The sequence below is a fragment of the Cydia pomonella genome, chromosome 18 (genome assembly GCF_033807575.1).
Source record: "Cydia pomonella isolate Wapato2018A chromosome 18, ilCydPomo1, whole genome shotgun sequence".
Taxonomy (NCBI): domain Eukaryota; kingdom Metazoa; phylum Arthropoda; class Insecta; order Lepidoptera; family Tortricidae; genus Cydia; species Cydia pomonella.
The window spans coordinates 4,726,592-4,740,934 of NC_084720.1; the positions used below are offsets into that span (position 1 = coordinate 4,726,592).

General features: G+C 36.3%; 2 protein-coding genes across 5 annotated transcripts; one reads left to right on the top strand and one right to left on the bottom strand.

Annotated features, from left to right (window-relative positions):
- The first annotated feature begins 16 nt into the window (after positions 1-16).
- LOC133527834 (uncharacterized) lies at positions 17-2,010 on the top strand. The gene is made up of 2 exons (XM_061865022.1): positions 17-294; positions 1,118-2,010. Exons 1-2 carry the CDS (start codon positions 272-274, stop codon positions 1,989-1,991), a joined length of 897 nt encoding a protein of 298 aa, XP_061721006.1. The 5' UTR covers positions 17-271; the 3' UTR covers positions 1,992-2,010.
- A 3,841-nt stretch (positions 2,011-5,851) lies between these two features.
- LOC133527832 (deoxyribonuclease TATDN1) lies at positions 5,852-13,821 on the bottom strand. Of its 4 annotated transcripts, none has more exons than XM_061865020.1 (7): positions 13,284-13,820; positions 10,274-10,343; positions 9,963-10,142; positions 9,454-9,637; positions 8,709-8,912; positions 6,942-7,145; positions 5,852-5,972 (listed from the first exon to the last, which is right to left on the bottom strand). In XM_061865020.1, the coding sequence occupies exons 2-7, from the start codon at positions 10,305-10,307 to the stop codon at positions 5,870-5,872; spliced, it is 909 nt and encodes a 302-aa protein (XP_061721004.1). In that variant the 5' UTR covers positions 10,308-10,343; positions 13,284-13,820; the 3' UTR covers positions 5,852-5,869. The 4 variants fall into 4 exon arrangements, with proteins under 4 accessions (XP_061721004.1, XP_061721002.1, XP_061721005.1 ...); XM_061865018.1 differs by having other exon boundaries at positions 10,274-12,150; XM_061865021.1 differs by lacking the exon at positions 10,274-10,343 and having other exon boundaries at positions 13,284-13,821.
- Between the last annotated feature and the right edge of the window lie 522 nt (positions 13,822-14,343).

The window sequence follows — 14,343 nt, forward strand, 5'->3', positions numbered from 1 at the left end:
TCGAACGTGGTTCGCGGTAGGCCCTCAAGAGTATAAAGACTATCACAGATGGACGAAAAAAAAAACCAAGACTGTCAAACCGTCATTCCCTATAAAGGCTATCTATAAACTTCATCATCCGTAGTATTGCTTTGTAGATTTTAGTAACTATTTAACTAAAATTGAGTTTTTAGTGCTACACAATTCACGACTTATTTTTGTGGTATACATCTTTACAACTGTATCAAGTTAGGAATTAAAAAACAACTGACCCCGATTGAAACCGTACAAAATGACTGAAGAGTGTATGAAATTGTAAGTTTATTTTATCGTATTTTTTTATTATCATACTGACTATCATAACAATGATATGAGTGAATGATGAATGATATATATGAACTTAGTAGGTAGCTATGAAAACTATCGTAACTATTATAGTGACTATTAAAGTACACTACTCACATATGCTCTTATATTATATACCACAGCTTTTGTCTTCCGTGGAACCAATGGCCAGTATATATCTAACAATCAGTTGGATATAGTTAACCCTTAATTTAGTTTGCTTGCACATTATTTTCAAATGTCAACCCTCTAAATCTATATGATTATACTTAGATAGGTTTTAAGGCAGTTCATTTGACAAAAGTGTTAATATCTATGATCTGACATTTAGTTAATATACAGAAAACAACCAACTCCATTTTCTTAATAAATAAATAGTTGGTCACTTTCTACAGAACTACAGTCTATTGTGACTCTTCTACGTACTTATCAATTTTCCAACCTAATATTGACATAGAACATTTAGTACCTCCATTTACCATTTAAAACACTCTGATCTTAAGAGCCTGGTCATAAAGTGTGTGTAAGGAAGTATATCCAGGGCCGTATTTAGGGGAGGGCAACCGGGGCTACCGCCCCGGGCCTCCACAAAAGAGGGGCCCCCCACAATAGAGAATTCGGTAAATTTACCATTTTATTTGGAAAAAATTTGGGGCCAGGGGGCCTCCACTCCTTTATTGCCCGAGGCCTCCAGACCTCTAAATCCGGCATTGAGTATATCCAACATGCACATGTTAAAAAACGGACTAAAATAAAACATCCTAGATAGATAACAATTACATTTTAATTTCAGGGTTGACACCGAGATCCGAGGTTCTAAATCTCTGATGCTCTCATTTACAATGAACAAATCCAAGTTAAGAGTCGATAAATATATTAGGAGTCGGGACTTCAACATCCATAATATTGCAGAAATAGGTTTTTTATTGAAACTACACAAAGATACTGATATCCATTATGAAATAATGGCAAGGAAACATTCTTTGGCTAAGAACCTACTTGTACAATTACATGTGGTTTGCGAGGCTCCCCAATTTGACAGTAAATTATCGTGCACAGAAGAATGGCCTGGAAAGACTATTATGGGTTGGGGAGGTGTAGGAATTAAGCATTTTCACATACTTATTAATATCTCTGTGAGTAGTGCAGGTATAATAAATATGAAGCTTTATGAAGATGAAGAATTTACCGACTTCAAACTGAGTACTGATGAAGGCAGTTTGCCGGTGCACAAAGCTCATTTAGCTGCTAACAGTGATGTGTTCAAGACGATGCTAAGCCGGGAGTGGAAGGAGACATCTGAGGGCCGAGTACAGATAGAAGGAATCTCTCTACAAACACTGAAGCATCTAAAGCAGTACATGTACTTGCGCACTCTACCCGATGAAGGGCTGCTTCCACTACTGTTGGTTGCTAGATACTACCTAATGGATAATCTTAAAGCAGAATGCCTTATTAAAATATCTGAAACAGTTACATCAGAAAACTTGTATGAGATCTTGGAATATTCATTTTTGAATAAAATACCGGAGTTGATGTTTAATGTAATTGAGATAATACCAAAATCTATTGTCAAAGATGCTCATGAAATAATGATAAAAAATCAAAAGAGTTGTGGACTAACTGAGGAAACAAAGGTGGAGGAAAATAATTTTAACGATGAATAATAGTTTATATTTTACTGAACTGATTATTCCTATCCTTTTTTAGGGTTCCGTACCCAAAGGGTCAAACGGGACCCTATTACTGAGACTCCGCTGTCCGTCCGTCCGTCCGTCTGTCACCAGGTTGTATCTCATGAACTGTGATAGTTAGCCAGTTGAAATTTTTACAGATTATGTATTTCTGTTTGCGCTATAACAACAAATACTTAAAACAGAATAAAATAAATATTCCTTGACAATCTCGAGGTTCACCGAAGTTAAGCAACGTCGGGCGAGTTCAGGACTTGGATGGGTGACCGTTTTTATATATAATGGTACGGAACCCTTCCTGTGCGAGTCCTACTCGCACTTGGCCGATTTTTTAAATATATTACCAAGAATCTTACATTCAAACTATATTTCGTGTAGGCCCGAAATATTCCAACATAATGTCATTTAAGGCAGGATGTAATACCGCGACTCAACAGTGGCTAGTTGGAACATCCTCTCTTTCACTGCTACGCCCCCGAACTCTCAAAACATGTACTGCACGCTGCCATACATTCGATTTTACCATCACAGCGTCACACAAAAATTGTCTGTTTAATACATTCCAGCTGCTTTTTAATGGGATAACCAAAAATTTTTTCGGGATTTCGGCATTGGTCCCATGATAAAAGTTGTTCAGTATGACCTATAGGGAACGGGCATGAACTGTAGGAGGCAGCACAGGAAGCCGTCAGATTTTTAGCGCGAGGCGTAAATGTGATGTTCATTGTTCCGGTTTAGCCCACAAGATGGCAGAACCTACTATGCACAAGAAAACATGTGACGTGTAAATGTACATGTTTATGGTTCCGATTCAGGCCACAAGATGGCAGACCCTCCAACACGCACGGTCCCTATAAAGTTACTATGTAGAGTATGCTGGTGATTAAAATTTCACCCGTATATCAACAACAGTGGCGTAGTTATTCTTATTAGGTACTAACTAATAACTAGTTATTAATCAGCAGGGGTCGGACAAAAAGTGCGAATGACGTCAAACCACTTATAGGTGATTTCAAATAGTATTTTTGATTTTCATAAACAATTATCACGTATCATTTATCAATCTCTTTATTGACCTCTTTATTAAACGATATCGCCACTTGAAATGAGTAAGTACGTTTTTGACTGACACATTGTCAATCAGATGAACAGTCAGCGTCAAATACTTCGTAGCAGTCAAAGTGGCCAAATAGTTCGGTACACCATACTAAATATATGGTGTACCGAACTATTTGGCTACTTTGACTGCTACGAAGTATTTGACGCTGACTGAACAATAAATTGACTTCGTTATTGTTTAGCTATTGTATCCTCACGATTATATTTAGCTAAAATTTATATTTACTAATATATAAGAAAACGCTCTAAAATGTCATCTTTACTCGAATATTGTGGCAATTTTCCGTTTTTGGAGGTACGTGACAAACACGTATACTGCTAATCTTACCTACTGTTCCCACTTTCGACTACCGTAAAACGCTGCAACTTTGCCTGGATTTTGACGTTTTTTTCTTATATCTGTGAAACTATTTTTCATTATGAGTTTCATGAGTATTAGTCGGAAAACATACCCTATGCCTTACCAGATAAGACTTAAATCTCATTACCTAATCATACTGTATTTCCGATTTACAAGCAATCAAAGTGGCAGGCAAAGTTGTAGGCCTAAGACGTAACTTTGCCTAGACGGATATCTCCATAAATAATGTGTTGCTATTTGCAATAATATTTACTCTTGTGCATGAGACATTATGCTTGTCCCTGACAGTCAAATTATTGCCATAAGCTTAATACTTTTTTTTTCACATGCAATAGGTAAAGTTGTAGCAGGTTCCACAAACTTTCTATACAAAAATATCGTTAACTGTAGGGTTGTGCCAAAAAATTATTATTATTAAAAAAATCTATTTATATTGTTAGTTACAAAATAATCAACAAACAAATGTAATATAATGTTGTTTGATTTATTTTTCTTTTAGTATTTAATCATTTGAACTTATTTTAATTTTTTTATTACAAGTACATTGCAGATACACTATTTTGCTAATTTTCAATGCATTATTATAGTGTAAAGTTCTATTTCATTGTAAAGTTCTAATCACCCATCACCTTTGAACTCCAATTGTAATCGACCTGACACCTGACAACCCAGATTTCGATAAGAAAGATAACTGCAAGACAAATCAAATGAGCCTAAATACAGTGGGTTAATTATGTGTAGTTTAGAAGTTGCTATCTTCGGTCTCCATCATCAGACCATCTCGATGGTACCATAAACATTGCATTGTCACCCAAGTTACATAAGTATGTCAAACATCTCAATTGGTCGCTAATAAGTGGTTGAAAATTAGATTGCAAATTTTGAACAAAAAGACAATTACAAGTAAACATACAACATAATTATAATACAATAAATATACAATTGCAAGTAACTACAATAAAAATAGAATAACAGATTGCTATCAGGTTTTTTTTATAATTTTCATTTTAATACCCATACGTCTTTTTTGTTAACGTTAGTTTATTATTGCATTGTCAGCAGATCTACATAGGTACCCACACTGAAAGTCGGTGAAAATCGACTTGCAAGATTTGACTTAAACAAACAAACATTGCAAGTTAATAAAAAGCTTGTAATAAATAAACTAATTTAAGCAGTTTAGGTAAGCTCATTTTTACTCTTTTCTGTACATTTATAAAATTCAGCTAGTGACAGCCCTAGACCCAGGCAAAATTGTGTCATTCAAGTTTCCAAAACACTGCCCAATATTGCCTAGTACGTTATTATGCTGAAAGCGTGTACTTTTCTTGAAAATATTAAACTTACGGGAAATAGACAGTCTTTACTTACCCTGGGACGTTACCACTTCTCAAAAAACACCTTTTTCGTAGATAAAAATTCAAAAGTTGCGAGACACTAAAAAAATGCTGCCACTCACACCGACTTATGATACGTAACTGGCGGAGCAACAATGGAGTTACCATTGTAAAAAAATGAAATATGTGTTGCCAGAATAATGAAAATTACTACCAAATGGTAAAAAACAAGAAAAAACTAAGCGAGAGAGAGAGGTCGTAATTTAAATGAAATAGGCAAAATTGAGCTTAAATGGCAAAGTTGCAGCATTTTACGGTATTAAACCTATTTATCTGGGGATCCCACAGACTTGTTCTAACTAATTTCAAATAATTATACCTTATGGTAACAAGTTTCGTGAAATTTATTTTATTCACTACATCACCCTACCACCTGTATTATTAATTCCATGGATTTATTTACGATTATTTTGTTACTTCATTAATACTACTTTGTTACTTGTCACATGTCACACGGAAGTTTAAATACAAACTCAAACATCTTTTTGTCCGACCCCTGTTAATCAGGCAACAGATAAATTTAGAATTATAAATATCTACGTAACAGCATTAAACCTTATCAACGCTTTTCCACACGTGTCAAGAAATGCCATGGACGCCAAAAAGTTAACTGGTGAAGAGCGAATATGAAGCTTAACTGACAGTAGGAAATTCGCTTTGACAACGTTCGCCATAGCCTTTTTAATGGTCATTGGTGTCGCGGGCACGACAGACGATGACCGTTTTAGTGGTCTTTGGCGTTGAAAAGGTTAATTTGGATAAGATTTGTGATGTTTTACAGATAGTATTTTACAGGTTGGTGTGAAAAATGTTGATTCACTTGGCAGCAAAGTTTTCTAATCGGCAACGCTCAATATTTCACATTCTAAACCAATGACCACACTTATGATGCTATTTTGGTATATTTGCCTTGTTTGATTCTCAATAAACAATAAAACAAGGAATAAACACATTGCTCCTAATCAAATAAATATTTATTTATCAGCAAAGAACAATGTCATAGTATTGTTGTAGATTGCATCTGCTAGCTCGTTGGCATCTTCATTACGAATAGCTGCCAAGATTTCCAGGACATGGCTGAAAAAAAAAGGAAAAACTTTAGAAATGCCCAATGCATGTTACCTAAAAATTCAAAATAAATTGTTAAATAATTTGATTGATCTGTTAGATATGGTATTTATTTGAGTTTATCACGAAAATTGGATGACGGAACGGCCTCATAGCCTAGTCGGTTTGGACCCTGCCTACGAAGCAGGAGGCCCCGGGTTAGAATCCAGGTAATGGCATTTATTTGTGTGTTTATCATAATTATGGATGTTTTCTATGTAATAAAGTCTTTATCTAATAAATAAATATATCGTCGTCTAGTACTATGGAATGCAATAACCGACCAAACTTCACAACCGGTTTCAGTTGCGGTTATGCCTGAAAAACAACCGATAATCGGTTACGGTTTACGGTTATTTTCGACAAAAAATGATAAATTTACAATGAAGTAATTATAAAATTACGATAATAAAGGTACAGTAGGTACGTAGGTATTTTTACTGAGGTGTGCCAATAAAGAGTATTCTATCTATCTGTCTTCGTTTTTTAATAAAATACACAAAGGATTTTGTAGTCATAAATAAATAACCGTAGCCGGTTATTCGAGTTTCTAATAATCGGTTATACGGCCTAGAGCGTGTCGGGCCACGCTCAGTGTAGGGAACAGTTAATTAGGCCCGTCCGTCACAATACGGGAGAAATTATAGACAGACCTAACGTCATGGAGTTCAGATGATGGGGTGTTGTAACGGACGGGCAAATACGGAACACTACACTGAGCGTTACCCGACATGCTCTTGGCCGGGTTTTCGACTAACCTATTAATTTCCAGAACCTAAACTAACAATTTATATAAGCAGATTCCTATCGCACTTATCCCAGCAATACAAAAACTGCAATTTTAGTTACGCGTTAACGAATTAACGTTGCCCCGCTTTGCTGTCTAGAGTGTCTAGTACCCACAACACAAGCCATATAGTAAGCTTTAAAGACACTCACACAATATTGGCAGGTTCATTCCTCCCCTTAACCTGACACTCTGCAGACTGCTTCTCCTTCTTGACCGCTGTGACCTTGGTGATCACATGCTTGTAGCCGGGGTGCGTCGGCTTGACTTCGCACCAGGGACAGTCAGTCTCTATCATTAGCCGGTCTTTGGGTATCTTTGCGGCTACAGCCAAGTTCTCCTCTGTTCGTAGTGAACTGTAAGTAAAAAGTTATTTTTTTAAGAGCTGAACCCTTGTAGTTTCTCTAGTGCGTCTGTCACAATCTATTTGATCTGAAACTATCAAACTACTAGACTAATTAAGTTGGAATTTGGTACACACGAAGGCTCGGAACCGGTTTTTAAAATACCGGTTTATTTCGGTTTTCCTCCGAACTTAAGAACGCGAACGTTTTAAGAACTTTATTGTAACCTAAAAAACGGTTTGTTAGACAAACGACGCAACAGCCCGTCGGCATGGTGGTGTGCCACGTAAACATAGACACTGACGTAGGAAAAAACTCATTATAAGAATCGCAAATTAAGATAATGAGTTATTTAAGAAAATAGCCACAAAAGGACTATTCCCCGCCTTATCTCCAAAACTACTGAATGAGTAAAGTAATCTATATGTCGGCGGTCGATCGTAAAATCCGCCAGATCATGAAATTCCTGCATATCGTGACACGTGAAAATCATTGTCTCGTTCCCTGATTCGTGGAGCCCCTATTTCTGGACAGTTTGCTCTTCAGGCATCTGAAGCAACCTAATGAACCTATCCTACCTGTCTCTTGGACAGGAACTTTACGAGCGGCCGCCGACATATGAATTACTTACAGGAAAACCTTATAAGCAATACCGTCTTTACCATAAGGGCACACGGGGCCCGTGCTCAGGGGGCCCGAAGGACAGACAATAACAGTAGAAAAAAAAATCGAATAAATAGAAGATCATAGTAGAAAAACGTTACTATCAAGGCTCGGAACCGGTTTTTTCTTCATACAAACAATACCGGTATTATTACGTTCTTTTTCGTTCTTTGGTTTATTATTTCATTTTTAATGGGACTATCTAATAATGCGAAGTTGTTACCTAAATACATGATCCAGTCCTACGTAAAGAGTATAGAATAATTAAAAAATATTTTGCTATTTCGGGATTTAAAAATAAACCGGTTCCGAGCCCTGGTTACTATAATTAGCTTTTTTATTTTCCAAAAGGGCTCCAAATTCTTATGTGCCCGAGGGCCCCAACATAGTTTAAGACGGTATGGCGAGGTTAGGGCCAATGTAGGTAGGTATCAGAAGGTTGCCTGCAGGACTTGAAAGTAAAATGCACGTAATTTATACAACACTTACTTGAGAAATGTAAGAAAGAGATGTATTTACAAGAAAGAGTGAGATAAATAATAGTAGTCGCGCGGGACGCACGGGGGGAGGTGCGCGGGCGAGTGCCGCGGTGCGTGGGCGCGGCATTTGCGCGCGCCGTGTCCCGCACCGTTGCTTGATGCATGCTGGTAGAAAACACGAGTTCGACGAGGATGCTTCAGGCTCCGGATATCCATAAACTGCCCTTAGGGCAAACTCGAACCTGCTCTTGTCAGAGCATACGTCACTGTTTCTCTGCTTAACCGTGTCAGGCGATCGAGCAATAAACTGTTCTTATCAGAACAATTTAATAATATGTATGTATGTTCCCACACCGGCCTTGCTAATAAGAAATATGTTTGCCACTGTTACAGTATAGACCAAAGAGTAAAGTAAGTATATAGGTTTACTCACCATCCATTTATGCCTATATACATCCCCAGCGCTAATATCTTCTCTAACGCCTGTTCCGTTCCATCGAAGGAGTGGACCACACCACTAACTACGGAGTCTTGGTTACGGTGGAGTATGTCTACCAGGTCGTCGGCTGCGGCGCGGCAGTGTAGGAACAGTGGTAGGTGGAACTCTTTGCTTAGTTGGAGCTGGTATTCGAAATATCTGGGGAAATAATAAAATGGCATGAAAATTTTAGTTTATAAAAATAGTGTTATGTAAGAGTTAGTCCAGCTTCCTATAACTGAGGAGTAAAGTTAATTAAGTTTTCTAAAAATCAAATTGTTTTTACATCTACATCTATCTATCTAGGGTTCCGTGCCCAAAGAGTAAAAACGGGACCCTATCACTAAGACTCCACTGTGTGTCTGTCACCAGGCTGTATCTTATGAACCATGATAGCTAACCAGTTGAAATTTTCACAGATGATGTATTTCTGTTGCTGCTATAACAATAAATACTGAAAAAAGAATAATATAAATATTTAAGTGGGGCTCCCATACAACAAACGTGATTTTTTGCCGTTTTTTGCGTAATGGTACGGAACCCTTCGTGCGCGAGTCCGACTTGCACTTAAGATAAAGCAGCTGCAAAATCTGAAGATACAGTTTAAATCCAGCATTGGCCATAGATTGGAGGACTTGTAACTTTTTTATGTAGTATACAGTTTATAAAATAAAATATGCTCAAATATCCAGTCACCTACTTGACTTGAACATCTTTATCACAGAAATGCAGCCTCTCATAGTCCAGTCCACATTCTCCGATGGCCACCACTTTATCCTTGTTGGCAGCAATGAGAGCCCTAAGATCATCAAGATAGGCCTGAGGGTCCTGGACAAATTCTGTGCACCGAGTTGGATGGCATCCTACAGTAGAGAACAATCTGGCTGAAAATTACCATTCCACATTTTTGAGTAATATAATTTACTTACAATTTAGATCTTTACAGGGTAACTGACTATCAAGATATGTTTTAAAACTTAATCACCAACACTACCTTCCTACAGTTAAATTATGCATGCTTAACACTTTGACCGCCAAGTTAAAATACTTGTTACAATTAAACAGTTACTATTTTACTAAGAAAAAAGTTAATAAAAATGTCTTAATTAGGATTAATAATTTGATATTGGCTTGTTCATTGTACCCAAGTTCTCCTACCACCTACTCAGAAAGCTAATAATATAAAATAGTATAAATTTAAATTCATACAATCCGTTTGGGACAGTTCAATGGCCTTCTTGCTATCAGTAACGCTGCCTCCGGTGATAATCATCCTGTCCATGCCGCCGGCCCAGGCGCGCGCCATAACCTTGTCCAAGTCAGGTTCATGCTTCTTTGAACCATGGTAGACCCCTTGGTACATATCATCTGTGAGGTTGGCTCCAATATCTGAAAATACACAGATTTGAACTTAATCATAGTACAAGTATACATTTTTTTTAACACGTTAAACACCTATATATAAATATTAAAAACGAAAGTTTAATCAAATATTTTTAAATCTTCACTTCGCACCTTACCGATATATTTTCTAAGAGCGGACATTCTTCTCATGTGGAAAGTGTGGAAACTGGGGTCAATCAATATTCACTATAAATAAATTAATCAAATTATTAGTTTTAGATTATTTTCTTTCACAATATATATAACTGACGAGGTTAGAGGTATCCCACCGACACGGCACTAACTTTGACAGCGTACGTTCAGAAAAGAAAAAATCTACTAGTTTAGTGACTCAAAAGGCCATTAGTCTGCCCAGATGGACAAAAAAAAACTATACAAGACCAGTTAAAATCATCTCATTGGTATTTATTTACATTTCTTTCTAAAACTCATTAAATATACAGTTATTTGAATAACAATATAATACAAAAATAATCCAGAGGCCGTGAGTTCAGGTCTCACGCAAGACATAATTTTTCCACTTTTAAATTTATTTTATAATATCTATTCTAAGCTTAATATCATCGTTCGCAGACGTTTCTGCTTGTTAAAAATTAATTTAATAATATAATACAAAGTGTAAATAAGAATTACAAGTGCATAATTGAACGCACGTCAATATTAAAAATCGCGCGAAAATTTAATTTTATAGCACCAAGAGGGCTTCTTCTCTATTTTCACGAGGTTTCTTTTATTTTCGATGTAAGTTTTATATTTCTTACAGTTTACGCAAAAATTAACAGTAAGTATTACACTAAAGTTATACCCATACTGTCTAGGCCTTCAAATTCAGTTGCAGTTTAGTTTCAAATTTACGAAAATTAATTACGACACTGTTTTTATTTTTAATATTTATTAGAAATATAAAACGTTTACCAACATAGGTAACTATTTACAGAAGTTTTGAGAAATTTACATACATAATTAAGTATACGAAATAAACAATTGGATCACTTCTGTATAATTACATATATAACAACCAAACTTATTTAAAAAGGTCTGCCAAAATTGCCTTAATCCCAATTTCATGACAAAAGTCTGGAAGACAAATTATTTATAAGAGTATATTCATTCTTCTTTCTTAGGCTCTTCACATATTGCCTCGCTTTTTCCATTCAGATCCTCACCCTTCTCAGGTTTCATCATTTTCTGATTAGCAACTTCAATCACATCCCTTGGCTGTGCTCGTACAGTCCTGAGAATGGCAAATGTCAGCTCTGGCATATTGTTCACATAGGAAAATTCCAAAAGGTCATACAGGTTTTCTGAAGTTATTGAATTAGCCAGTTTAATAGTACATTCTGCTTTTAGGTCATCAATAAAATAGAATGTCGCAATGAGTAGGAGAGGACACAGGCCTTCTTCGGGCATGGTGCCCAAGTACATGTACCGCTTCAGGCTTTGCAGGGTCTCAAGAGTGACTCCTTGTATCTCAATGCATCCAGCATTTGTCTCCTTCCATTCCCCGGAAAGCATTCTCCTGAATACATCACTATGTGCAGCAAGGATTGCTCTATGCACGGAAACACTTCCTTCTGCTGTGCTCAATTGGAAGTCTGTGAAATCTTCATCTAAATATATAAGGTCTAATACTGACTTGCATTTATTGACCCGGATTTCAACTTCCACTTTAAATGTTAATGTTGTATTGTCACATTCTAATCTAAATAATTTTAAATCCTCAGACCATGTTTCAGAACAAATTAAGGTGCGTTGAAATATTGGACTTTCACACTTTAATATGATTTCAATGTTTAGCATCATGGTTGATTCATGTTTCATGACAGACAAAAATAAGTTTTTATAGTAAAAATCCTCATTTTTTGTAAAAAGTTTCATCAGAGCCAACCCATGGACATCAAATACTTGTTCATGAATATATGAAGATGTGTAAAGTTCATCAATATGGAAATGAAAGTTGAAAGCTGTTCCACCCAGATGCTCTGTTTTAAGCCTGGAAGTAAGAAGCAAAAGAAAAATAAAACACTATATTAAAAACAAACAAGACTCAAGAGCCTTGTAGCTGACATTTTGCATAAGTCATAATCATGATATGTGTACCTTATGAGGTATGATATGTCATACACACTTTCATTAAAAACCGACGACCCTTCACCCAAATACGCCGTTACACCCGAAGTCGCTATATCTACATGTATCTTGTACTAAATTATGCTTTAAATTCATGGGACTTTGTATTAAGAGAGTACAAAAAGCATTTTTAAGGTGCCTCTATAAAAAAATTGCATGGGTACTATCCCTATCTATACCCTACTAAGTTCTTGCTTGGATCACTTGGCTTCAACTCTCTGGAGGCGTAATTACAAGTTTTTGACACGTATGTGTAGCATATTGAGGGGAAACAGTGACTGTCCCGTCTTGGTGTCAAGACTTGTAAGACTTTCGGTACCATTTGTGCCAAAGAACCAGCTCAGGCCGCGGTGCTCTAGTCTTTTAGCCATTCCTCTGGCGCATACAGTTTCCTGCAGAAACTCTCCAATTCTTCGAGCCCTCAGAACAATTAACGCGTTCTTGTCATCAGCCCCTGACTGCGATGTGTTTGCTAGCAGATGGGTAAATGTATGTCGTGAATGTTTGAAATACTACTACTAAGTATTGTTTGACATTAAATTTTATAATTGCATATTTTAAACCACTTGACATATTTTTAATTTATAATATTTGCACGACTTAATTGTAATTCAATAATTATGTACTTACTATTTTGCATGTATACATTTGCCAGCGCTTTGGTGCGAACTGTAATGCTGTGTAAATATATCGTAATAATAATAAATAAATAAATAATAAATTAACGTCGTAATATCCGAATGGTTGCTAAAACCGAAGTCGTAATAAATAAAATCCACTGTAATTATGAATATATCCTGTTTATTTACTTTTAAAAGTTTAAGTCAAGATAATAACTATAATAAGTAACAGCTGTTACAGTTTACTTATAATTATATAGACTTTTACAATGATGTTCTAAGCTAGCGTGTAAAAGAGTTACAAAAAATTAGAGACGCTTACTAGAAATTTGAAACTATTTGTCGGTTGATGATTATCGTAGTCTAGATTACTTACAGTTTTATACCACAGCGAGCCATTTTGTGAATTCCAATAGCTCCTACAATTTTCTTTTTATGGGCCCATTAATCACCACCAAGTTCAAGTATGTTTTATATTAATAACACTTTTATTCTACTGTTCTTACGTGCACTCAGCGTGCTATGGCGTTGACGATGGCGCTATAAATTTATGACACTAAAGGACCCGGTGTTGCCAGGTGAGCGCGAGAGAATTATGAATTATCGTATTTGAGTGTCAAAATCAATTCAAAATTATCGTAGCGATGAAAAAATTAAAAGCTGCTAATAAGCTACAGTTAGCACTTTTTGGGTGATCGGCTGCTTGGTTTACGTCAAAAATATCGAAATGTTCTAAATTTCTGAGTGAAAGTGTAATAATTGGTGGCATCGTCCAAGGGCTGGAATTATCGTACTTTTGTGATCGATAACGCTCTTTGGAACGTACATCGTACGGAAGCCCGAATTATCGTACATGTACGATAATTATCGTACGCCTGGCAACACTTAAAGGACCAATTACATTAGTCATATTACCACACTGGTATGGAAGGTAGAGGCAAGGAACTTCCTTGCCTCTATCTTCCATATATATAGTGAAACTAACCGTGAATCATTCAAAATCAAAATTTTATTGGGATGTCAGAAATGTTAAAACGTGTTTTTTGTCGCATTGCGTATGTTCTGTCCCTCACGGTCGCACGCGGTATAGTATAGCACTCTGTACGATTCTAGCCTACAGATGAAACGGAAAAATATTATTTTTAAGGCCGGAAAAATAATATTTTTCCGTTTCACCTAATATCAACACATCGTTTACAATATTTGAAATGTAAGAAAATGGTTCATATGCAAATATATCAAACATTGAACATTTTTGCCAATTAGAGACAAAGTAGTTTTTACATTTCAAATATTGTTAACGATGTGCTGATATTCCGTGAAACGAAAACGATTATCAGGCCCGAAATCCAGAAGTGTGGATGTTACTGGCGCTTGAGACTGAAACCGATTTTTTTTGCCGAGGTTCGGTTTTTCTCTAGTTACGGCCTAAAGCG

Coding starts and splice junctions, on each gene's coding strand:
- LOC133527832 (XM_061865020.1), bottom strand. CDS start 10,307: ATGAGAAGAATGTCCGCTCTTAGAAAATATATCG. Junction 10,143..10,273: donor CGCTCTTAGAAAATATATCG/GTAAGGTGCGAA, acceptor GTGTATTTTCAG/ATATTGGAGCCAACCTCACA. Junction 7,146..8,708: donor TATATAGGCATAAATGGATG/GTGAGTAAACCT, acceptor TTTTACTTACAG/TTCACTACGAACAGAGGAGA.
- LOC133527834 (XM_061865022.1), top strand. CDS start 272: ATGACTGAAGAGTGTATGAAATT. Junction 295..1,117: donor ACTGAAGAGTGTATGAAATT/GTAAGTTTATTT, acceptor TTTTAATTTCAG/GGTTGACACCGAGATCCGAG.